The sequence below is a fragment of the Leguminivora glycinivorella genome, chromosome 6 (genome assembly GCF_023078275.1).
Source record: "Leguminivora glycinivorella isolate SPB_JAAS2020 chromosome 6, LegGlyc_1.1, whole genome shotgun sequence".
Classification (NCBI taxonomy): Eukaryota; Metazoa; Arthropoda; class Insecta; order Lepidoptera; family Tortricidae; genus Leguminivora; species Leguminivora glycinivorella.
In genome coordinates, this window is record NC_062976.1 from 25,924,306 (window position 1) to 25,951,490 (window position 27,185).

At 38.4% G+C, this 27,185-nt stretch overlaps 1 protein-coding gene and 1 long non-coding RNA gene across 2 annotated transcripts; one reads left to right on the forward strand and one right to left on the reverse strand.

Annotated features, from left to right (window-relative positions):
- The first annotated feature begins 193 nt into the window (after positions 1-193).
- On the forward strand, positions 194-26,768 carry LOC125227246 (transcription elongation factor SPT5). The gene is made up of 6 exons (XM_048131509.1): positions 194-549; positions 747-825; positions 17,807-17,938; positions 19,417-21,918; positions 22,311-22,493; positions 23,792-26,768. The coding sequence occupies exons 1-6, from the start codon at positions 326-328 to the stop codon at positions 23,924-23,926; spliced, it is 3,255 nt and encodes a 1,084-aa protein (XP_047987466.1). The 5' UTR covers positions 194-325; the 3' UTR covers positions 23,927-26,768.
- On the reverse strand, positions 6,725-7,886 carry LOC125227249. Its single transcript, XR_007177161.1, has 2 exons — positions 7,449-7,886; positions 6,725-7,018 (listed from the first exon to the last, which is right to left on the reverse strand). It is a non-coding gene; the product is annotated as an uncharacterized LOC125227249 (long non-coding RNA).
- Positions 26,769-27,185: the final 417 nt, after the last annotated feature.

Below are 27,185 nucleotides of genomic sequence, written 5' to 3' on the forward strand. Positions count from 1 at the left end.
AGTTTTATTCGTGAAAATGTTATCATTGCATTACTGAATATAACTTTCTCACAACTCATAATAATTTGCATTATTAATAACACTATTTTGAGTTTCCTTATCTTATTTTAAGAAAATTGTATGGATTTAAAATTTCATAGAACGGCGGTTTTATTGTAGGCTTGAACGATTTACGTCCGCTGTCCGCTGTCATTATCTTCAACCATTTTACATTTTTATTTGGCTGTGTTGTGTCGTGAGATATAGACGCGTAATATTGTAGTGCAGTGAGTGAATTTTGCCAAATAATTACATGGCTTCATGTCAGTGATAGTTTAAAACCATCATGTCTGATTCGGAGGGCAGTAATTACTCCGGGAGCGGTTCGGAAGCTGGTAGCGTGGTGTCGAACCGTTCCAGGCGGAGTGCCGCGTCGAATAGGTCTGCGAGGTCTCGCTCGGTGTCCCGTTCTCGTTCCCGCTCGGGGAGCCGCACACCGAGCCGGAGCCCTAGCCGCTCGCGCTCCCGCTCCCGGTCGCCTTCGCGTTCGCGATCGCGCTCTCGATCGAGGTAAAGCCATAATTCTAGTAGCTGTTTATCGTCCCATATCGTCCTACAAGTATAAGTCTAATTCTGCACTTACTTTATTTGTGTTGCAACTGCACTTGCCACGCAGTGATGCATATTTACTATCTACATTATCAATCAAAACACTTAAACCAAAGTTCAAATTAGATAAGAGCTAATCAATGATGTTTATGTTTCAGGAGTCGGTCTGCCGGGTCTGGGGGCAGCCGTAACCGAGACAACGAGGCCAAGGAGGCTTCAGGCGATGAAGAAGTTGAGGTTAGTTAAAGATACCCACTACCCACCTATAATAAAGTTTACGTTCAAAATCTAGTGCACATTGTTGATACGTATTTTGAAAGCCATTTTATCAATCTTGGTTTCCATTAAGACAAATTATATACTTGCACTAATTAGGGGTATAGTTACCAGGGATCGGATACCGGTATTTTTTTCGGAACGGTTCCCTACGTTGACCCGAGAACTTTACTTTAGCGTTTCTGGTTCCATTAACCGGTATTCTTTTTCGTTCAGTGAACGAACGTTTATGAGTGAGAACTGTTCCGAAGAACAGAATTAAATGATACGTTCTTTAAAGAACAGTTCGCGGGAACGGAATTAAATGATACGTTCTTTAAAGAACAGTTCGCAGGAACGAAATTATTTCGGTTTTTCTATTTCCAAGAATTTGAACGAACAGTGCAAGCGGTGTCGGCCACGGCCATCACTTTAGTAACTTTAGTTTGATTTGAGACTAGCGGTGAGTAAACGTGGCGTCGAACGAAACAAATACGTCGAAAACATTCTGCACCACAACCACAATGAAGTAAGTTTTTTCTTTTAACTTAGTGCTTTCAATTTTACCGATTTTAAAATTTAAGTAATGTCACGACGCTTAAGTATTTATTTACAGGCAATCGTACAGTCCAAGGTCAAATAAGGACGGGACGCCGCTATTAGCAAGAGCGAGCGTCCTTATTTGACCTTGGTACGGTCATCTCAGGTGTGTGTGTGTGTGTGTGTGTGTGTGTGTGTGTGTGTGTGTGTGTGTGTGTGTGTGTGTGTGTGTGTGTGTGTGTGCGTGTGCGTGTGCGTGTGCGTGTGCGTGTGCGTGTGCGTGTGTGTGTACAATATACACTACTTTCCCATTAATTGTGTCGTTGGTACTGTAGATAGTCAATCACCATAGAAATTACATCAGCTACTATCAACAATGGACCTTTAGGGTCAGTTGCACCAAACCGTCTGTCACCGTTAAAGCATTCGTTAAATTTTATTGTATGGACAGTTCCATAGGCGTCTGCTGCGTGACGATGATGTGTGTGTCAAATGTGGTTGATGCAACGGGCCCTTAGTCTAAAAACGTCACAATGAAAGATGTGAAATGTGCAATTAGTCACAAAAATAAATTGTTTTTAGTATTCAACACTCCCGTGTCCCAGAACTCGAAGAATCCCAATTCATCCAATGTTCTTATACTGCTGCGAGTGAAAGGGGCACTAATGATGATATTTATGACTTGATCGATGCACAGAATGAGCCACTGAGTAAGTACTTACCTATACTAAACCTTCATAAACCTAAATACTGAAACTCTGCCCGGTGGTTCGGTGTTAGGGCTTGCAATAATTATCCGTCCAATTCGAAATCCGGATGATTCGACTCGATATTTGAAAATCCGGATATTCGGATAAAATGGATATTTCGAATATTTTTTATTTTATTTAATAAATCTCATAATTAGTAACATAATTATGTACTACGATACGAAAAACACGTCGTAGGAAATTGTTATTTTATAATCAGGCTTGAGCTGTTGTTCGTAACCTTAATGTTAGGTTAGGTTACTTAGTTATTTCATTCTTGCCTTTTTTAGGGTTCCGTAGTCAACTAGGAACCCTTATAGCTTCGCCATGTCTGTCTGTCCGTCCGTCCGTCCGTCCGTCCGTCCGTCCGTCCGTCCGTCCGTCCGTCCGTCCGCGGATAATCTCAGTAACCGTAAGTACTAGAAAGCTGAAATTTGGTAGCAATATGTATATCAATCACGCCAACAAAGTGCAAAAACAAAAAATGGAAAAAAATGTTTTATTAGGGTACCACCCCTACATGTAAAGTGGGGGCAGATTTTTTTTTCATTCCAACCCCAACGTGTGATACATCGTTGGATAGGTATTTAAAAATGAATAAGGGTTTACTTAGATCGTTTTTTGATAATATTAATATTTTCGGAAATAATCGCTCTTAAAGGAAAAAAAGTGCGTCCCCCCCCCCTCTAACTTTTGAACCATATATTTAAAAAATATGAAAAAAATCACAAAAGTAGAACTTTATAAAGACTTTCTAGGAAAATTGTTTTGAACTTGATAGGTTCAGTAGTTTTTGAGAAAAATACGGAAAACTACGGAACCCTACACTGAGCGTGGCCCGACACGCTCTTGGCCGGTTTTTATGAAATTACTTCAGTTGCCCATAAGATATATGATTTTATTTTTATGTAATTTTGACTAATATTTGATATTAATGAATTTTAATGCTAGAGACATAATCTGATTGCCATATGAGGCAAAACGTCATGTTGTGATCGTTTAGATCGAATATTACCTAAAAAAGGTATTACCTACCTACTCCTTGTTTAAATATCAGATTGCATTTACGAGGTTTTCATTGCCGATTTATTCAAATGCAAAAAGAACTATGACATATTACAAACACCATTTAGCTTTGTTAAATAACAAGGCTGAATGATCTTTCTCTCTAATAATTTTCACCTCTTATCTTTGATAACTTCGTGACTCCATTCCAGTTACACTTGGGACTCTCGGGTAGACGTTCTTAGCCAGAGGGCCTTACGTTACGTATACAGCGAAAAAGTTTTGGTGTTGCAACACTTGCAACCTATTTTGAAAGGATAAAATGTAAAAGCGTATCTGCTTAACTACTTCATCTTGTTCTGCAGTTCAATACTAAACAGGTCTTCCGCCGCGGGATACATAGAAGACTTCTTTTTGTCAGAAAATTTGAACAGTTTTAGTTCTGTTTGCAATTTATTTATTTATTTATAATGTATTCGGATGCTAACAATAATGAAAGTGCAGCGTTTGATACGGTACTCAGTGTCACTTGATTGATTGAGTTAAATTGATATACATTTACATGAGATTATCCACAAATATTCATGAAAAAAACCCTGCCTGCTAAGCCGCGGTCCCGGCGGATTCGAATCCCGGTAAGGGCATTTATTTGTGTGATGAGCATAGATATTTGTTCCTGAGTCTTGGATGTTTTCTGTGTATATAAGTATGTATTTATCTATATAAGTATGTATTCGTATCGTCGCCTAGCACCCATAGTACAAGCTTTGCTTAGTTTGGGGCTAGGTTGATCTATGTAAGATGTCCCCCAATATTTTTGTTTATTATTTATTTACTTATAGTCATACTTGTTATGGAGAATTTTTGGCCAAAAGCTGCACTTTTGGATGGAAGCAAGCCGCTTTGCATGGTGATAGTAGACATTATAGTAAACGATTTTTTCCGAGGATATCGAAATTTCATCTCTTAGGAAGCCGAGCGTAGCGAGGTGTTTTATGAAAATGAAAAAAATTCTATCTTTTTATTGTATCGTCCGATTTTGACAAAACGTATCTCAAATGAAAGGTATTAATTTGTGTAATTTAAAAAAAATACAAAGAAAAAAAATTTAAAAGAAAAGTAAGAAAAAAATAAAAAAAGTAAATTTCCGTCTCGCACTGAATAACTTCAAAGAATGACAGACAAAATGTACAATGTCGATATACAAGTTTTTTTTAATCGAAGACAGATAAATTTTTAGTTGAAAACTGAAGACCGCATCGAAATCAGATCAGCATTTTTTAAGATACAAGTTGCCAAAGTTGGGAAAGATCGCTTTATATGGCCACTTTGAAATTCCTTTGCCAGAAAGTCAGAAATAACATGTTTTTCTGACACAGAAAAATACATAGTAACAATACACATCAAACTAAAATTAAAAATTCCGAGGATATTATAATTTCATCCCTTAGAACGACGAGCGTAGCGAGGTCGGTTACGAAAACCGAAAAAAAAATCTATTTTTTTTGTACGTCGTCCGATTTTGACAAAACATGTTTCATTTGAAAGGTATTACTTTATGTAACTTAAAAAAAATATTGAAAAAAATTGGAAAAAAAATGTAAGATTTAAAAAAAAAACCTTAATTTTCGTATCACACTGAATAACCGCAAAAAACGGTAGACACGGTGTATAATTTCGATATATGATTTTTTTAAATTAAAGACAAATAAATGTATGATTATAAACTAAAAACCGAATCGAAATCGAATCAGTAGGATGAAATTATAATATCCTCGGAATTTTTAATTTTATTTTGATGTGTACTGTTACTATGTATTTTTCTGTGTCCGAAAAACATATTATTTCTGACTTTCTGGCAAAGGAATTTCAAAGTGGCCATATAAAGCGATCTTTCCCAACTTTGGCAACTTGTATCTTAAAAAATGCTGATCTGATTTCGATGCGGTCTTCAGTTTTCAACTAAAAATTTATCTGTCTTCGATTAAAAAAAAAACTTGTATATCGACATTGTACATTTTGTCTGTCATTCTTTGAAGTTATTCAGTGCGAGACGGAAATTTACTTTATTTATTTTTTTCTTACTTTTATTTTAAATTTTTTTTCTTTGTATTTTTTTTTAAATTACACAAATTAATACCTTTCATTTGAGATACGTTTTGTCAAAATCGGACGATACAAAAAAAATATAGAATTTTTTTCATTTTCATAAAACACCTCGCTACGCTCGGCTTCCTAAGGGATGAAATTTCGATATCCTCGGAAAAAATCGTTTACTATGATGTCTACTATCACCATGCAAAGCGACTTGCTTCCATCCAAAAGTGCAGCTTTCTTTTCATAACTAGTATGACTATTATTAAATAAGGTAGTAGTGCCACTCAAGGAGTAATTTTTGATATAAATCGCTTTAATATCGTAAATGTGTTAATTTTACTTTAAAATTTGTTTTCCAAATGAGCTTCTTAAAAATTGCAATGGTATTTCTGTCATTCACAATATTCGAATTATTCGTTTTATCCGGATTTTAACGTGCAAATTATCCGAATTTCAAAATCAGCGGATATATCCGGATTACAATACAAGCCCTATTCGGTGTCACTCCTAAAGTAGGTACTTACAGGCGACCGTACCGACATATGTCAATTAGGGACGCAGTTATTTGTAAAAAAATGAGAAAGCCTTATACGGTCAACCGGGGTGGCTTTAAAACGCAGGGGTGACTTTGAAAATTTAGTTTTAAAGTCATACTGTAAGTAAATTCGCGATTTTCTATGGTATATTTACAAGAATATTTATTGATCTATTATCTATCTACTAATTACATGAACAGTTTCAGTAAATAATGAATGATGTGTTAGAGTAAAAACACCAGGATACCACTATTAAATATACAGTTTATTAAACGGAATCTCAAAATACAAGTTCAATGACAAGCTATCTTCAAGTGACGCTCTGAGTCCGTCTGCCGCCATTTTTGACAGCGATGCCTAGGGATGGGGACCAGCGACTAGTGATGTCCTTACATTCGCCCATTCTGACCTTGACCTTTCGTCCCGAAGGTCTCTGCTATCCATGCTGCTACTGATGACTGCCGCAGTCAACGCAGCCGAAGCAGGCCGCGCCTCCAACTGGTGGCGGTAGACTTCATCTGTTCATTTGTTCTTTTCTTTTCTGCAAAGTGAACAAGAACTTTGTATACTCCAGCTATACACTCAGGCCCTGGTCCTTTGAAGTGATTAACTCGAGAACCGTTGGAAACGGCCGGTATAGTTTAAGACTAACTTACACCAAGATATGTAATTGGCCTCATTTTATAGTCGAATCATAGTAATGACATAACTAAACTCAAGATTGCATGACCAGACTAGCCTAGTACAAGTAAGTCAGGTCATTATTTAACAAATCCACAGCCAGTAAGGCTTTAAAACTATTAAGGTGCGATGGTACGAAAAGTACATGTTTTACCGCCATGATCGATACTATATATTAGTCAAATTAATTATGTAAAATAGATGACATCTAGCGGCGGGCAGGTAATTACTGGTGTACAAAACACCATCTAATATTTGCTTGTAAATAACTTCACCCATCAATACATTTCATTTATTTTCAGGCAAGTATTATGCCATTTATGCCTTAAGTTAAGACTTACGTGAGCGGTGCATTCCAAACTAACCAACCGCTCAATATAATAATGATGATTGGCGTCGTTTAAATAGCAAATACATGGAACAAACTCACAGTTGGCTTCGTCACTGTAGGCTGTGAAGCTCCCCACATGCGCAAGAAGGCGTACAACTCGTGAGAGGTTAACATGACACACCCTATGCGTGATCATAGCCACCTTCCAACACAGCACAAGCTCTTGTTAAGAAGCTCTGTAACATACATGGGAAATACTAAGTTCCTTAATGTAACGAGAACGTGATAATTTTTCCTTGGAACTAAGCCAGTAGGTGATAGAATCAGTACAACACAACTGTCGTTCAAGTAACATGATAAGGTTACGAGAAATTAATTTACAATTGGCATAGTAGGTGCTCTCAATTACAGATCCGGCTTACATAGCCGTTAAATAATTTAGTAATAAACAATGACAATCAAGATATTACAAAATATTGTCATGTATTTTTTTTTTTTTTTTTTTTTTTTTTTTTTTAATATATATTAAGCAGAATACATGGCTGTTCCTTGGCAGGACCTTTAACAACCGCTGATTATTTTTTTCTATCAACATGATAAAATTAATAAATGGTAATAATCAATGTGTACTAGCCACCAATTTTGCTATAAGACAACACACATTACCATATCAAATCTTCATACGAAAGCCACGGTGATACGGCTTCTTTCGTGGCTGTCAGCGCAACGACCGCAGAAGTTGGCCCTTCATGACAAGGTTGTCGCGCAGCCTGTAGCATGCATTCGTTCAGCTAGGCATTCCGAACAGTTGCTCTCTCCGCTCTATTGGAAACCGTAATTTCACCAGCGACCTCTGGAAAGTATGCATGTAAGTGACCCTTTCAAGGTAACCTTGAGATCATTACTCTTTAAGGTCATAAAACATGCTTTTGACAAACAAGGTCTCAAGCTAACCTCTTAAGGATATACCTCTTAAGGACTATATAACACATGATGGCATCTCTGAAGACCTTCATCACAAATAACAGAAGCAGAACAATCCTCTTAAGGATAGACTATATAGCACATGATGGCGTCTGTAAGACCTACATCACAAATAACAGAAGCAGAACAATCCTCTTAAGGATAGACTATATAGCACATGATGGCGTCTGTAAGACCTACATCACAAATAACAGAAGCAGACCAATCCTCTTAAGGATAGTCTATATAACACATGATGGCGTCTGTAAGACCTACATCACAGATAACAGAACAGAACTAGCCTCGTAAGGGTAGTCTATATAACATATGATGGCGTCTGTGAAGACCTACATCACAAATAACAAAAACAGAACAATCCTCTTAAGGAAAGTCTATGTAACACATGATGGCGTCTATGAAGACCTACATCACAAATAACAAAAACAGACCAATCCTCTCAAGGATAGTCTATATAACACATGATGGCGTCTGTAAAGACCTACACCACAAATAACAGAAACAGACCAATCCTCTTAAGGATAGTCTATATAACACATGATGGCGTCTCTAAAGACCTACATCACAAATAACAGAAACAGACCAATCCTCTTAAGGATAGTCTATATAACACATGATGGCGTCTGTAAAGACCTACATCACAAATAACAAAAACAGACCAATCCTCTTAAGGATAGTCTATATAACACATGATGGCGTCTGTAAAGACCTACACCACAAATAACAAAAACAGACCAATCCTCTTAAGGATAGTCTATATAACACATGATGGCGTCTGTAAAGACCTACATCACAAATAACAGAAACAGACCAATCCTCTTAAGGATAGTCTATATAACACATGATGGCGTCTGTAAAGACCTACATCACAAATAACAAAAACAGACCAATCCTCTTAAGGATAGTCTATATAACACATGATGGCGTCTGTAAAGACCTACATCACAAATAACAAAAACAGACCAATCCTCTTAAGGATAGTCTATATAACACATGATGGCGTCTGTAAAGACCTACACCACAAATAACAGAAACAGACCAATCCTCTTAAGGATAGTCTATATAACACATGATGGCGTCTCTAAAGACCTACATCACAAATAACAGAAACAGACCAATCCTCTTAAGGATAGTCTATATAACACATGATGGCGTCTGTAAAGACCTACATCACAATAACAAAAACAGACCAATCCTCTTAAGGATAGTCTATATAACACATGATGGCGTCTGTAAAGACCTACACCACAAATAACAAAAACAGACCAATCCTCTTAAGGATAGTCTATATAACACATGATGGCGTCTGTAAAGACCTACATCACAAATAACAAAAACAGACCAATCCTCTTAAGGATAGTCTATATAACACATGATGGCGTCTGTAAAGACCTACATCACAAATAACAGAAACAGACCAATCCTCTTAAGGATAGTCTATATAACACATGATGGCGTCTGTAAAGACCTACATCACAAATAACAAAAACAGACCAATCCTCTTAAGGATAGTCTATATAACACATGATGGCGTCTGTAAAGACCTACACCACAAATAACAGAAACAGACCAATCCTCTTAAGGATAGTCTATATAACACATGATGGCGTCTCTAAAGACCTACATCACAAATAACAGAAACAGACCAATCCTCTTAAGGATAGTCTATATAACACATGATGGCGTCTGTAAAGACCTACATCACAAATAACAAAAACAGACCAATCCTCTTAAGGATAGTCTATATAACACATGATGGCGTCTGTAAAGACCTACATCACAAATAACAGAAACAGACCAATCCTCTTAAGGATAGTCTATATAACACATGATGGCGTCTGTAAAGACCTACATCACAAATAACAAAAACAGACCAATCCTCTTAAGGATAGTCTATATAACACATGATGGCGTCTGTAAAGACCTACACCACAAATAACAGAAACAGACCAATCCTCTTAAGGATAGTCTATATAACACATGATGGCGTCTCTAAAGACCTACATCACAAATAACAGAAACAGACCAATCCTCTTAAGGATAGTCTATATAACACATGATGGCGTCTGTAAAGACCTACATCACAAATAACAAAAACAGACCAATCCTCTTAAGGATAGTCTATATAACACATGATGGCGTCTGTAAAGACCTGCATCACAATAATAGGTCTTATGCACATGGTCCGCCTCCTTAGGCCTGCATTGCATAAACAGAACTACTTAAGAAACAATAATCAAAGTGCTAAATGTATAGCAGACATTAAAGTAATCATTATAATTATGACTCACACTTTAAGTGACGGAAATCACTTCATTTGTGGATATCACATTAATTACACTACCATGGATACCACAAGATTCAGGTACAATGTGCTTATCAGGAAACCCTGTGAACAGAATATATTATTAACATCATGTAAAGGCAACACAACTCGGTTCTTAATCCGGCGTGTATATATGCAATGGAAACTCAGTTCTTAATCTGAAAGTAATAAGACAAGCACAACTCGGTTCTTAATCTGAGACTAATAAGACAAAACACAACTCGGTTCTTAATCCGGCGTGCATATATGTAATGACAACTCAGTTCTTAATCTGAGACTAATAAGACAAAACACAACTCGGTTCTCAATCCGGCGTGCATATATGTAATGACAACTCAGTTCTTAATCTGAGACTAATAAGACAAAACACAACTCGGTTCTCAATCCGGCGTGCATATATGTAATGACAACTCAGTTCTTAATCTGAGACCAATAAGACAAAACACAACTCGGTTCTTAATCCGGCGTGCATATATGTAATGACAACTCAGTTCTTAATCTGAGACTAATAAGACAAAACACAACTCGGTTCTCAATCCGGCGTGCAACTTGTCTTATTTTTCCCGTGCCCCTAAGGTAACACGCTTACTATATATACCATTATTGAAACACATTCCAGTCAAGCAAGAATAATCATATGGCACTTGGCTTGACTTATCGAGGTTTCACTACATTCAAATAATGTAATATTTTATCTATCATTGTTCACTTACCAAATGGTTCTTGACAAAGGTATTTATATATCATCATCAGGCATGGTGCATAAGCTTAATAATTAAACCATCAAGCTTGCCAGACACACTAGAGAGGTGCTCCAGCTGTAGGTATATGTGCAATTTAAAGCACAACATTATCCATATAGCTGCCACCTGCACAACTACATAATTTTGTTAGTTGTGTTAATACTATGCATATGCAAGAATACTTAGTACAGGTGATTGAGTTTTTATAACAAAATATCATTATTTTTGATTCTTGCAAAAGTCACAAAACATGTAAAATATATATATTCTTGTGAAATCAAGAAGCAATAGAAGTGTACAGTTATTTTTTTTTATATTTCAAGGAACAGAACATATTAAAAGTAGACAATACTTGTCAACTTCAAACGTTACCTGTTTGTCATGCTTCGGTCCAGAAACATTCCTTCGCAGTGAAGGGTTAAAATTATTAGAAGCTCCAATTAAGTTATTTACCTCAGATTATTGCACATCTGTTAAAAACTTAACTGATTGGCATGTTTCAAGCCCAATTCCAAATCAAACTGATTTGTTGTAACAGACAAGTATAGCATGTAGACCGTTAAAGTCCATCAGGTCTATAAATATCAAAATCTCTTACCATTAGCTATGACAAATTTTACCAGTGTCATAAATAGTTCAATAGATATCCAGTTTGGTGTTTCCAGCTTTTAGCAAGATTTAACCTCAGGAACTTCTGGAATCATGCCTTACCAATGCAAGTATTTTCAACTTATGGTCAATATTCACCAGGTTACCGGCAGGCAACTACTGTAATCAATAAATTAATCTGGAAAGGAATGTAATTAAGGAACAAATTATATCACTGATAATGCATTAAATGGACACTGGACTATGTCATGATAATAAATGTTCCAAATGTCTGTCTAGGTAATATATTTGTCTTTGGTTCAATTTAGAACATGATTACATTGATTACATTTCTTGTCAAAAATGTTTGCAATGCTAAACCAGCATTATTATAAACAAAACAGCATCAACAATACACTATACTTCAGTGCTATGCCCTTAATTTTAACACACATTATGGTTTTAACAAGATGCATAATTAACCTCATCAAAATATTATTATTATTTTATCAACATTTTTGATGAATTTGTGCCATGTAATATAGCAACATGTTTCCTCATTTAGAAAAATGCAAGATCATACAGAGTTTATATGCATAAGAATGTCACTAAGACAGATTTCAAAATAGTCCCCGGAGAAGTGTTAGTGAACTTATAACAAAACACAAACAAGACAAGACAGTTGTCAAAGTTTTCTTATGCTTATTTACTCATCCCTTTATACCAACCTGTAGTGAATTTAAAATGTATTTACTGTCAGTATACTTACATAAGCCAGATGCAATGGTACAATATTATTGAGTAGGATAAATACCTTATTCCATGTCATTCCGGACAAACTTATATTTAATATGACAAATAGGGCAAGATAATGATCATCTCTCTTTGTAGATCATTAAACCCATAAAGTCACCTGTTATAAGGAATCATTTAGGTGTAATTTAGATCTAAGTACTTGTATCTTATACTCTGTTTCACTGTGACACTGTGACAATTGTCAATATATCACAAGTAGGTTCAATATGTATTATGTATTCTGAAACATATCTGGAAGCACAAAAACACAACACACAAGTGAGCTAATGATTATTCATTACTGCAGCCCCTCTATATATACTGGTAATACTCTTTGCCCGGAGCATTATGTGAATGACAACTTGGATGTGGTTAGCATCTCACCGTCCATGACTTACTGTGGTACTTATTGTGATACATTTTGTGAGTATATAAAAGTATTAGTATCTTCAACATGTACATAACTAAGTTGATCTGAAAGAAAGAAACACAACACAGGCTACTATAGTGGATGTTGATAATTTCAGCCCCAGAGCACTGTGTTTGGATCACTTTTACTTCCGATTTCACACTCATTATGATAAATTATTACTCCAAAGTGTGAATATCTCGTAAACTGCAATGAATCTGAAAGACAACACAAGACACGCCAGCACACTAGGCATGTTCTATCTCTTTGTTGGCACAATTACGGACAACTATTTGATCACGTACTTTGCCTCTTACACTTTTAACTGTATTATATGGTGCTAGTGTCTTTACTCGTTGAATCAGATCGACTGGTGTTAATTAAATACTGTTGGACGACAATAAATGGTTATGAGCGCGGCGCGAGAATGATATTGTCAATTTCGGACAAATTTCATAGTACGGGCGTATATGGGTAACTTAATATCTCGCTTCTGAAACTGTTAGAGTAAAAACACCAGGATACCACTATTAAATATACAGTTTATTAAACGGAATCTCAAAATACAAGTTCAATGACAAGCTATCTTCAAGTGACGCTCTGAGTCCGTCTGCCGCCATTTTTGACAGCGATGCCTAGGGATGGGGACCAGCGACTAGTGATGTCCTTACAGATGTTAATTTTAAAGCCGTTCAAATACCATCAAAGTAACCCCAAATTTTCCTAAAGCCACCCCGGTTGACGTAGCTCTCCCGCTCTTACAATCGCGTACTTGTTGGACCTTGGTCGGTTTGGTCGTCTGTAGACAGTGTAGACACTAATACACTCGCCAACTACAGTTGTGTATTCCATGTAGATACACCAAGGGCCCAATTCTCAAAAGCTTGTAACTTATTGTAATAATTTTCTAGAAATGTAAGTACTTATGCAAAATAAATAAGATATTTTTATTGCAGATAAAAGCTTTGACATAGATGATGAAGATCTAGCCTTCAAAAAAATATATATAGAGAAAAAACTACCCCATATCCAAGCGATTCTGATGACCTTGAGTTGGATGTAAGTGCTTATAGTGTGAGAAAGCTGTATAAAATATAATCTGCACTAATTTGTATAAATATGTGTGTTACTTAATCTGTGTGAATTTGTAATAGTGATATGTTTTTAAATGTTTTTAAGGACCAAGATGCAGTCCTTGAGAGAGCACAACCCATGCAATCCATTTATAGTGAACCGGAACCGGACGCGATGTGCCCTTGTTCATGCAAGCGTAATATAGTTGCAGTCGTTATAAGAAAAAAGTTAGAACAAGTTCCCGAAGAGAATTTACGGGCTTGTTTATAGTATGAATTTTTTGAAACGAACGTTTCTAAACAAAGGTATTGTTCCTTTTGTGTTGAGCGGGAGCTTCTGTATTTGCACGCGCTAAGACAACAAGAAGCGACTGTATCCTCATAATTGTAAGGTTCAAATCTGTACAGCAGCAAATTTGAGATAGATTATTTTGGAAATGTGAAGCGATAGACCACACCGCTATAGGTGCGAAAATATAGCGCTTCTAATACTTTGATACTTGGTGGTGGTGCTGTAAGTAATGAAACACGTATATTATCACTGTTATTTTTTATTAATGATTTTGTTAACAATCACCAATTGTATATAGCAATATATAAATAGTAATTACATAAATATTAGGTACAAGTCTTGATATATAAAATAACATAAATAACTAAACAAACCGTAAACCGTATTTATAACAAAACATAACAATGGCGGTCAGATTGAAAAACCTTATCAGTGTTTATTGTCACTTTGCGATGACACCTTAAGGTGCCAGGTGCTTATCAACCTTTTAATCTGGCAGTTTCGCTGTTTAAACGTGTTATTTTTATTATACAGACTGACATATTACCGATGATTATTATAACTATATGTACTATACTTACACCATCAAGTATCAAAGTATTAGAAGCGCTGTATTTTCGCACCTATAGCGGTGTGGTCTATCGCTTCGCATTTCCAAAATAATCTATCTCAAATTTGCTGCTGTACAGATTTGAACCTTACAATTATCAGGATACAGTTGCTTCTTGTTGTCTTAGCGCGTGCAAATACAGAAGCTCCCGCTCAACACAAAAGGAACAATACCTTTGTTTAGAAACGTTCGTTTCAAAAAATTCATACTATAGAAGATCTCGAAAATAAAATAGAAAAATATTATTAAATGTGTATCAAGATTATGTGTACTCTATCATAATTATAGCATCAGTGTAAAAGTCAATCATATTTTGGTACATTCGTTAGTGAAATATCGTTATAAAATAAGGGTTATTCCACTAGTCAGAGTTACCACTAAGTTGTTACCAGTGGTAACTACAATGTTATTTTCCCATAGGCAATTACTGGAAAGATTATATCATAAGATTCATAAGTTTTGTTTTATTTTATACACATGTAAAGCATGACCAGAAATATATGACTACGCGCCATGTAGCGGAATTTCATTAAAACTATTTTCTTCATAGTCATCATACTATACTGAACTGTCACTCCATACATCAGAATAACAGCGCACTCCTGCCTGACAATAGTTATTTATATTTCTGGTCAGGCTTTAGTTTCTTAACCATACTTACCATATCCAACGCGATCAATGTTATTTTCACCAAATCTAATGGCAACAGCTGAGACTGTTTCCTCACCTTTAATTGATTGGCCTCAATGGCCACTGCGTAAGAGTCGTTAGAGGTGCACATTGAATTAGAGCACACAAATATTATTTCAGTAGTTGCTTAATATCAAGGACGATAGATACCGGGACTGACAAAGCCCATACAAAAGTTTACCTCTGAAATGTCCCATACATTTCCGAGCGATTATTTCCGAAAAAATTAACAATATCAAAAAATGTTAGTAGTAAACCCCTATTCATTTTTTAATACCTATCCAAAAATAGGTATATCACACGTCAGGGTTGAAATGAAAAAAAAATCTCTCCCCACTTTACGTGTAGGGGGGCGGGCACCCTAATAATGTTCTCATGCAATGATTAGTTGGTTTCGATTTAGCTTAATATATTTTTTGTTCTTATTTATGGTGTCTGTATTTAGCTCTGCCGTGAAAAATATTTAAAGAAATAAGGAGGCCGTTTCATCATCGCCACCAGTACAAAACAAGGTCCCACGTAAGAAGAAAATAAACATCGACGACTTCGATACAGGCACAAGCTTCATGAATTTTAGGCTGTGTGGAAGTAGCAAGTCTTCAAATCTAGCTTATTAAATTGTCATTCTCTAAAACCATGCTTTAATTTTCTACAAATATTAACGCGAAACGAAACCCAGTACTCGCTGTCCCGATTATACATGACGTCGGCACATTATTGCCATATGAAAACGATTTGTAGCGACACTCTTCCAGGGTCAAATAAAAACTTGTCAGGCTTTAGTTACTAAAAAAAATCCGGATTTAATCCGGAGTTCGGATTTTGCCCTAAAAATAATCCGAAAATCCGGATTTTATATTATTGCAATCCCTAGGTATAACCCAATCCTTTCAGAAAATATTTACTTTATCACAAAATTATTTTAAACTTTCTTTTTGACATCGAAAAGGCTTTAGTTTTTTACATACCGAATAACTTTATTTCGGTATCATGATTCCTTTTAAGATAATTACATTATGTATAAGGTAAGGAATAATATTTAGAATACCTAAAATATGACAAATTTGCATTCTATTCAAATCAGTACGAGTATACTTCACGGAGTCCAAAACTATACGCAAATCAGAAGTCCAAAACTAGAAAAATATAGATAGAGACTATAGAGAGCGATTGCGGGCGCCGGTCGGCTCGAGCGCGAGTACTTGCGCCGCCGGCGTACGCGTCTGTGTGCGTGCGCCATGCGCACACACAACTTTACTATACAGGGCCTCTCTGTGGGTTCCGCCCCCGTCAACGCGACGGCGATAAAGACCTAAAAATCTGAATTCGTGCTTGCCTCCTGTATCGTCTTAATCCTTTAATGATTCCGTTAACGTGAAACTTTAAGTAGACAGGTTTTATGAAGACAATTGGCCGGTGAGCCCTACAATTTTAAAATTTGCCGCCCTTTATACATGGTGTATATTCTATGCTGTTTCTTCCTATCCTAATAGTTTCAATATCAAGCATACACTATCACTGCACGTTCGCTGTTTATACGCCGAAAGTTGCAACTCAAGTAAATGAAGTAAACAAAACAAACAACCTATATACCTTCACCTTCATTGCCGGCCGCGGCCGGCCGGCTAACCGAAACAGAAATATACATGAACTTCGTGTGAAAAAGAGACAGCGAAAGGCGGCTCGTGCGTCGGCGAAAACGTTCGGCTCTGGCGCTCGCTACAGTCGCTATACCTACTCCCGCGCGGCTCGGAACGAAATAATATTGGTTTTAGGAACGCTAAAATTCTGTTCGTTCATTTAAACGTTACTGTAAGGAACTGTTCTTTGAGGGAACGAAATAAGAACCGAAACCGAAATTATTTTGTTCCCACTGAACAAAATTTATAATGAACCGTTCGTTTAGGGAACGATATAAGAACCGTAACCGAAATTATTTTGTTCCCATTGAACAAAATTTATAGGTAACGGTTTAAGAACGATATCAAATGGTATTTGGGAACGGGTTCCGATCCCTGATAGTTACAATCAACTGATCTATACAACTGTATAGAGAAGCAAAATCTGTTCCACTTCAACCTAATTTATTTTGAGCAAATAGCTTGTACCTCAGTTGTTACATGTTTTGTACAATGTACATAGCAAGTTTGTGCTAGTTGTAACCAGACATCGGATTCCGTGGGGCGAAACTTCTTGACAGCTAGGGACTTCCTATATCGATAAACTCATTTAACGATACTAGTTCTATATACTTCTTCTCTTCTTTGCATCCTGTTACCCTCTGCTGGGGTGTAGGGCTCGAATCATATTTCTCCATTTACTCCGGTCTTGGGCAGTTTGGGTGACCTCCTCCCACCCCATGCCTAGCACCCTGAGCTCCTGCTGAACCGAACGACGCCAACTAACTACTAGTAACTATATATACTAGTAGTAAGCAATTTTTCTCATCTTTAAATCTAGTAACATGTTTTTTAGCTTAAGAGACATTTGTAAATAACTAATTACTTTTAATTGTAGGACGAGGAGGAACCAGAAGGTGAAGACCTGGTGGACTCGGAAGAATATGACGAGGATGAAGAAGAGGCGCGGCACAGAAAGAAACGGAAGAAAGACAGCCGCTATGGTGGTTTCATTATTGACGAGGCTGAGGTAACTTGATCTAATCTTACACTAGGTGTTTATTCCATTGGTACAGTGGTGGGCAAACTTTTTCCATTAGGGTACAAAATTTGTAGGTTTTTTTTTTTATTATTATTATAAATGGGCTTACTCTTGGCCATATCACACACTATATAAAAGGACCTTGGTGGCCGGATTTGGCCCGCAGGCCGTACTTTGCTAACCACTGCATTAGTACAACTCATAAGACTGATTATTTATTTTAACTTCATTGCACAGATTAACAATAAAAAGTATAAGGAGCGGTAGTACTTAACACCTTAAGGCAATATCAGTTATCATCATGAAATAGTACACCAATTTCTAATCATCTCTAATTGATGTTTCTTTTTTCTGTAAAAATATTGCATAATATGACTGAATTTTAGAACAGCTTAATGGCCCTTAGGTCCCACTCCTGACTAAAGACGACATTCATTCACTCTAATACATACATACTAGTGATGGGCCGAATATGGATTTTGCCATATTTCTAAAGTGGATGTTAAGATTAAAACTAGTAAATGATTGATAACGGTTACATATGTTACTACAACTATGTTCTTATGAATTATGATTTAGTGGATAACTAAAACTCAGTTAAAACAATTCTGAACTCTTCTCAACTCTTAAACTACGGTTTTTTAACTTTTTTAAAAGACGCATAATTATATCTTTTTAGTAATTCCTTAGAAAACTAATCTAAAATAGGAGCTTATTATCCAATGATACGTAAGATCCTCATTAGTTATTTACTTTTCCCCTCACTAGCTCGGAAACACGTGTTTTGTCCTTTAATACCAGCGGGTAAAAACGCATTTTATCCACTAGTGGGTAAAGTAATTTGATCTTGAATAAAGTAAAAATAACTGCTTTAAAATTGATAAAAGTAGGTGAATCTAATAATAAAGATGATTTACCACCTCTGTGGAACTACTGGAAGCAGTGATAATACGCATTTTTTGCGTTGTAGTTTCCTCGCTATAGTGAGGGGAAAAGTTTTGTGTTACACTCGGGTGCAAATGTATTTTACTTCTCGTGTGTTAAAAAACTCGCAAGTTCAGGATTCTATTCTCGAACCACTCGCTTCGCTCGTGGTTCAACTATAGAATCCTTTCACTTGCTCGTTTTTCAATTTCACACTCGGCGTTAAAATACAACTTTGCCCCCTTGTATAACAAATAACTATTGTTTATTCGGTAAATATTCGACAATGCAACCGAATTATTCGGCCGAATACGAACATTGAAAAACTTGCCGAATATGCCGAATACCGAATATTTACCGAATATTCGGCCCATCTCTAATACATACATATAAACACGCCCGTATCCCATAAAGGGGTAGGCAGAGCACATGAACTATAACTTTATTTCTCAATAAATAATTGCTGTTTACTGCTGAAAATGAAGTTATTTGTAAAAATATGCAACACATGCCATAAACCACATTTCCTTTTATTTCTGTAGGTAGATGATGAAGTTGAAGAAGATGACGAATGGGAAGAGGGAGCCCAGGAGATGGGCATCGTCGGCAACGAGGTGGACGAGATGGGGCCCACCGCCCGGGAGATAGAGGGCCGGCGCCGCGGCACCAACCTCTGGGACACACAGAAGGCCGAGAAGATTGAGGAGTACTTCCGCAACAAGTATGCTGATGAATCTGTAGCTTTGAGGCACTTTGGTGAAGGAGGCGAGGAAATGTCCGATGAAATCACACAGCAAACTCTCTTACCCGGCATTAAAGACCCTAATCTTTGGATGGTCAAATGTAGAATCGGAGAGGAGAAAGCCACAGTGTTACTTCTCATGAGAAAGTTTATCGCTTATCAGTTTTCAGAAGAACCATTCCAAATTAAATCTGTTGTTGCCCCAGAAGGTGTTAAAGGGTATATCTACATTGAGGCATACAAGCAAACTCATGTCAAAGCGCTTATAAACAATGTGGGGACACTCAGGATGGGTATATGGAAACAGGACATGGTTCCGATTAAGGAAATGACAGATGTCTTGAGAGTGGTGAAGGAACAGTCAGGATTGAAATCTAAGCAATGGGTTAGGTTGAAGAGAGGTTTGTATAAAGATGACATAGCTCAAGTTGATTATGTGGACCTGGCCCAAAATCAAGTCCATCTGAAACTGCTTCCAAGAATAGACTACACTAGATTAAGAGGAGCCTTAAGAACGGTACAGAGCGAGAGTGAAGCAGCTAAACGTAAGAAGAAGAAACGCCCAGCTGCCAAACCATTTGACCCTGAAGCCATTAGAGCTATCGGTGGAGAAGTCACATCTGATGGTGATTTCTTACTCTTTGAAGGTAACAGATACTCTAGAAAAGGTTTCCTGTATAAAAACTTCACAATGTCAGCCATATTGGCTGAAGGTGTCAAGCCAACTTTGATGGAATTGGAAAGGTTTGAAGAGCAGCCAGAAGGAATCGATATTGAGCTAGCGGCTCCCGCCAAAGACGATCCGACAAGTCTGCACTCTTTCTCTATGGGTGACAATGTTGAAGTGTGCTCTGGTGATCTGGCCAACTTGCAGGCTAGGATTATAGCTATAGACGGCTCTATGATCACCGTCATGCCTAAACACGACGCTCTGAAAGACCCTCTCGTCTTCAAACCTAATGAGTTAAGAAAGTACTTCAAACAGGGTGACCACGTTAAGGTCTTAGCTGGTCGATATGAAGGGGACACAGGTCTGATCGTGAGAGTAGAGCCTCACAGAGTTGTTCTAGTCTCAGATTTGACCATGCATGAACTGGAAGTGTTACCCAGAGATCTACAACTATGCTCTGATATGGCGACCGGCGTGGATTCACTTGGACAATTCCAATGGGGTGACATGGTCCAATTGGACCCACAAACTGTTGGAGTAATAGTTCGACTCGAAAAGGAGAATTTCCACGTCTTAGGAATGCAAGGGAAAGTTATTGAATGTAAACCTCAAGCTTTGCAGAAACGGCGAGAGAATCGCTTCACAAAAGCGTTAGATTCCGAGCAGAATACTATACAGAAGAAAGATATCGTAAAAGTCATCGATGGACCACACGCAGGTCGCAATGGAGAGATAAAACATCTGTACAGAAACTTCGCTTTTCTACAATCGAGAATGTACTTAGATAACGGTGGTATATTCGTGTGTAAGACTCGACATCTTCAGCTAGCCGGCGGGAACAAGAATCCTTCAGCAGCCAACCAGCTCTCACTCGGCTTTATGTCTCCTCGTATCCAATCCCCGATGCATCCTTCCGGCAGAGGCGGCGCCACGCCGAGAGGCCGAGGTCGCGGGGCCGGCCGAGGCGGAGGCGTCACCAGGGACAGGGAACTCATCGGACAAACCATCAAAATCACCGGAGGACCTTACAAAGGCAACGTCGGCATCGTCAAAGACGCCACAGGCAGCACGGCCAGAGTCGAACTCCACTCCGCTTGTCAAACTATCTCTGTGGACCGGAGCCACATCGCGAACGTTGGAGCTCCTTCCAAGGACGGGTCCTCTTCCTTCTACAGCCGCACCCCCGGACGTACTCCGACGGCGGCCGGCGCGGCGACGCCTACATACCGCGACACCGGCCTCAAGACTCCCATGCACGGCTCCCAGACGCCCATATACGACGTCGGGAACCGCACGCCTCACTACGGCTCGGCGACGCCCTCGCACGACGGCTCCCGCACGCCGGCGCACGGCGCGTGGGACCCCGCGGCGGCCGCCACGCCGGCTAGGACGGACTTCGACTACGGGCTGGACGAGTCGCCCGCGTCGTACCCGGCGCCGTACGCGGCGGGCCCCTTCACGCCGCAGACGCCGGGCACGATGTACGGCTCGGACCACAGCTACAGCCCGTACCAGCCGTCGCCGTCGCCGGCGGGCTACGCGGCCGGCTACCTGGGCACGCCGTCGCCGGCCGGCTACTCGCCCCGGAGCCCCTTCGCCGGCGAGCCGGGAGGAGACTGGCACACCACGGAGGTTAGTTTCGATCACGATTTCATATTACTACGAAAAATTTAACTGAAAATGTTCACCTAACTGACACAGCCGTAATTTAGACGATACGAGATCTCGCATGCGAATTATTTTTTGTAGTTATCACGAATTAATATTTTTTTTGGCTCGCTGGCATTGATTGGCCGGCCGAACTAGACGTAACCCCAATAGTCCGCAATGTATCTAAAAATATAGCAAGCCTTGCTGGGCTTTTATCATTATCAACTACTGGTACCAAGATTTTTTTTGTCATGAAAGTTTTAGTAGTTGTGGCAATAAACATTTTTTATTTAATAAAATAAAAATAAAACTGTAATCCGTGTCTTCTCTCCAATAAAAAAAAAACTTATCATTCTTTAATGTTATATTCGTAGGTTGAAGTCCGAATCCGCGGTTCCGAAGACGACGGTCTGGCCGGTCTCGCCGGTCAGACCGGAGTGGTCCGCGGTCTCTCCGGCGCCATGTGCGCGGTCTACTTACCGAGGGAAGACCGCGTCGTTAACGTACCAGGAGCTTTACTGGAACCTGTCGTGCCTGCATCAGGGGAAAGAGTCAAGGTAAACCAAACTTCTACTTTAGGCCGAGCTGATCAGATGGGTACTGTAGCTACAGACAGGCCGGTCTCGTTGGTCAGACCGGTGTGGTCAGCGGTCTCTCTGGCGTCATGTGCGCGGTCTACTTACCGAGAGAAGATCGCGTTGTCAACGTACCAGGAGCGCTATTGGAGCCTGTCGTGGATCAGGAGAAAGAGTCAAGGTAATCCTTGAACTTCTACTTTAGGCCTAGTACAATAGACGGGCGCTGTACCCATAGACAGGTCCGCTCCGCTCAGCTTTCTGTTTGGCCGTGAAGGCGTATCATCAGGGGCGGCTCACTCTGTGATTCTATCACCGCGCTACAAGTACATGCTGGCGGCCGCGAGTTCGCGGCCTACTAAGGGGTGGCGCACGTTCTCACGGAAAGCACGTTTGCACTTTCTATTGTTTATTTATGTCGCAAGTTTTTTTAAAGGTTTATATACGATGGCCGCGTGTGGAATGTCTAATGATGCTTAGTTGTATAAACATCATGAATAAATAAATACACAGATTTACTATTGATCAAGTCCGACGGAAAAGTTGAATAAGGCTTGTGATGTTGGAACTTAAACAAAAATATATAAATACTGTATATTATATATATACTTAGAAAGTACCCAAGATTTAAATGTAATAGTATAACATTTTTTCTGAGTATTAATTCGTTTTAATCCATATTAGGCAACCCTGTAGCCGGTCGCCGCGCACGTGCGGCTCATTTCTTTGTAAGAATTTTGTAGGCATTGAAAAGGGCGGCATTTCGTGAACATCAAAGCAGTGGGCCTTCTGTACTTGTACTATTATATATTCTGTGGTATCATTAAGGTTTTTTGTATGTGGCGTATGACACGCGAGGCGTGTCATTTTAAAATCGACAAGTTGTTCTCCGCCACAGCGTTAAGTTTTCGAAAACGTAACAAGCAACGAATCGGTCAATGTGTCCAAGGATTTATTCTTTGATGAAGCTAGAATGCAGTTACGCACACGACGTGGGGGACTCGTAGTTTCTTTCCCCTCCCCTAGCGAATGGGGTAAATTTGGCCCTACAGACGTTTCTCCCTCTTTGCCGTTTTTGTATGTATCCGGAATGTGTCTAAGGCCTGGCTAGGAGTTAGAAAAAGTTATCAATACCTGCATGTGCATGTAGGGGTCAGCTTAAGATAGGTCGCAATCTTTGGACTCGTTATCATTTTGTTTTGCCTTGTCTGTATTATGGTTTATTTGCTCAATTTCTATCAAATCGTTGCTTGTTTACTAATATTGTGATATTTGTACAGGTGGTGGCCGGCGAAGAGCGCGAAGCCGTCGGGCAGCTCATCAGTATCGAGAACCAAGAGGGCGTGGTCAAGTTCGGCACCGACGACATCAAGATCATGCAGCTGCGCCATCTCTGCAAGATGAGCACCGCCTAAACACCCTGCACCACTTCAGGACACCCTGTATCACATCAGGACAACCTATACAACTTCAGGACAACCTGTATCACTTCAGGACACCCTGTATCGCATCAGGACAACCTATACAACTTCAGGACAACCTGTATCACTTCAGGATACCCTGTATAACTTCAGGACAACCTATATAACTTCAGGACAACCTGTATCACTTCAGGATACCCTGTATCGCATCAGGACAACCTATACAACTTCAGGACAACCTGTATCACTTTAAGACACCATGTATAAGATCAGGACATTCTGTGTCACTTCAGGACACCCTGTATTAGGTTAAATTCTGCACAGGCTACATTTTAACCCCCTTATAAACGTTCACTAAAGTTATCAAGCCGATAAAAGTTCATTTGTCCCTTTCTGACGTATTGGTGTGATAGAAGGGGACAAACGAACTTTATCGGCTTGATAATGCTTGGCGGCGTACCTACCTAATACCTAAGTCAGAACGGCGTTACAGCGATAATTATGAGTATTTAGTTGTTTAAAATGTGATGACTATTTACCAACTACGTAATATTTATATATTTCACTTTATATTATATTTAATACATTCACAGACCTGTTTATATATTATTAAAATAATTGCTATCCACTTCCTTATTTTAATCAAATTACTTTTTTGTTCCTTATATTGACACTGCCTTTAGTTTTCTGAGCTATCTTCTTAGTTCCTGGGCTTCACGGAAGACCATCGCTGTAGCATTATATGCTGGAGCATATGCTGAGTGGAGTCCTTTTGTGGCCTCTATCTGCAGCATCAGCACCTTTTGTTGTATAATAATAAGCAATATAGTTTTAAGTATTTCGTTCATAAGATCTCTCTTTTTCTCTCTTTTTTTCAAATGTATGTGATGTTGTATGATGGTTTCTGCAATAAACGTTTTTCTATTCTATTCTATTCATAACTTTAGTGAACGTTTATCAAGGTGAACAAACTTCAGGACATCCTGTATTAGGTCAAATTTGTCACTGCAAGATGAGCACCGCGTAAACAACCTGTACCACGTTATGATACCCTGTACAAGATTGGCACTGATCAATCATGAAGCTATATTATCAGCTCTGTAAGGGCCACTTGCACCAACGAAAATACAGGGTTAACCGGAGGGTTAACCCACCATTTTACATGGAATTTGACAGTTGACAGCCTACTAACCCTGAGTTAAGTGGTTGGTGCAAGTGGGCCTAAGACGAATATCGCGTGAACATTTAGAATAACGAAGAGCGAATCCTTGTATGACCGACATACGCTACGCCCTGTATGAATCGACATGGACAGAATAAAGTCTTATTTTAAGCGACATTAAGAAATACGATTGATAAGGCTCTTGATTATTACAACTGCTGCATAAGACCGCTGCATATTAAAACTAAAGCCTACGCCAAATCTTGGGATTAGTTATCAAATTGGATCCCATGCTCCCATGAGCCGTGGCAAATGCCGGGATAACGCAAGGAGGATGATGACATGTTGACTATACTGATGAAGACATTGATAAAGCTTATTCTCTTGTAAGGAAATCTGTTTTTGGGTGAATCCACGTAAAAGTAACGTGAGTCACGACTTCATTGAGTGCTTATTTGAACTACAGCTGCAAATGAAAGGATCTATGCATGTATCGGGAAAGTAACACTTATCCAGAGATACATTATCACTTGAACTTGCATCGTGAATAAATGAAACATGCCATAAAATCGTGACTCATGTTACTCTTGCCGCGGATTGACCCTTTTGTTAAGAGAAGTCCTATAGTTAAAAAAGATATCCAACTGATTTGTGTAAGGAACTTTTATGAAATTAAGGTAATATTTGTTATTATTTCATTACCATTTTTCTTCTCATCTTTAGTTTAATCTATTGATAGGCCAATGGGGAATATTATATTTTTGTTGACGTCGAATCATTCTACATATTGTTACGAACATAGTTCTCATAGCAGAATTTCGGCGTGCGTCTCTGTGGATGACACCATCTATAGTGGTAGCCACGTCACACCATGTTATAGCCCGACTGCGTGCGAAATGGATGCACCGACTCGATAGGCTATATCACACTAACGTACTAGGCCCGCAGAATTGTAAGACCAGATAGTCTAGCACGGCGTTCTCAAATCTACTCAGATATTGACAAAGACCTACAGTCTGATTATAGTTTATACCATCGTTAGGGCACGATATCGTATCGTTCATGTAAGCTGAACTTCCGTGTAGAAGTTATGAAAGATGTTATTTATTTACTGAATAAATGATAGACATCAACAAATGCCGTTTTAATTTTTAGCGTTTTCTGTTTGTTACATATCGATGGCGAAGTGCCATGAACTCCTAACTAAGTGTGAAAACCTAAGTAGTTGGGAGTTCATGGTACTTCACCGTCGATATCCCATATCATTTACCTACATTATTTTGTAATTATTAGATATCCTGTGTCATGTCATTGTTCTAAAGAACTACAAAATACAAATAAGTGTAAGAGGTTGAAATGAAACAGAAAATAATGATTTTATTAACATTTATTGTTTTCAATTGTATTTTAAGAATTTCAAACAAAATGCAGTCACATAAACTGAGCAATAACTTGCTAATACCATTTTGTTATTTTTCAAAACGATTACATACATCGAAAAATATGATGCTACCTATTATAGTAACAATCATGTTCACATTAAATACATCAATGGAATATGCGTACAGCTAGGTAACATATACCTATTCTATGCACGGGTATACATTGATTTTAAAATTCCATTATACGAACTGGGGTGAGTAAATGCTCAGTAAAATGCGCCCGAAAATAAAATGCAGAATAGCCATGATAAAAGTAAAACTAAGTAACAATTTTAAGGGCGAACGCCCACAATCCTAAATCAAAAACAATTTGGCTAAAATAACGCAACTGAGCTACACTAACGCATTACATGCTACTCCCAACTAATCGAAACTATTATTGCAAAATTATTATTAACGTTCTCAACAGCAGCAAAACATTCCCGTCCCCCCTAGTACTATAACAATTAACTTACTCTAAAGAATTTCAGTATTTATTACGAGTCTGTTCGGAGCGCGGTCTAATCAAGCTCTCGCACTCGGTCACCTGTATATTTTAATATCGGTTACAGCAAGTAAAGGTTTCTACAAACCTTGCAACAAATGGCATGTGATTTTAGATTGTACGGTAAATCGCATGCGATTATGGGTTATATCTGTAGAGGTCATT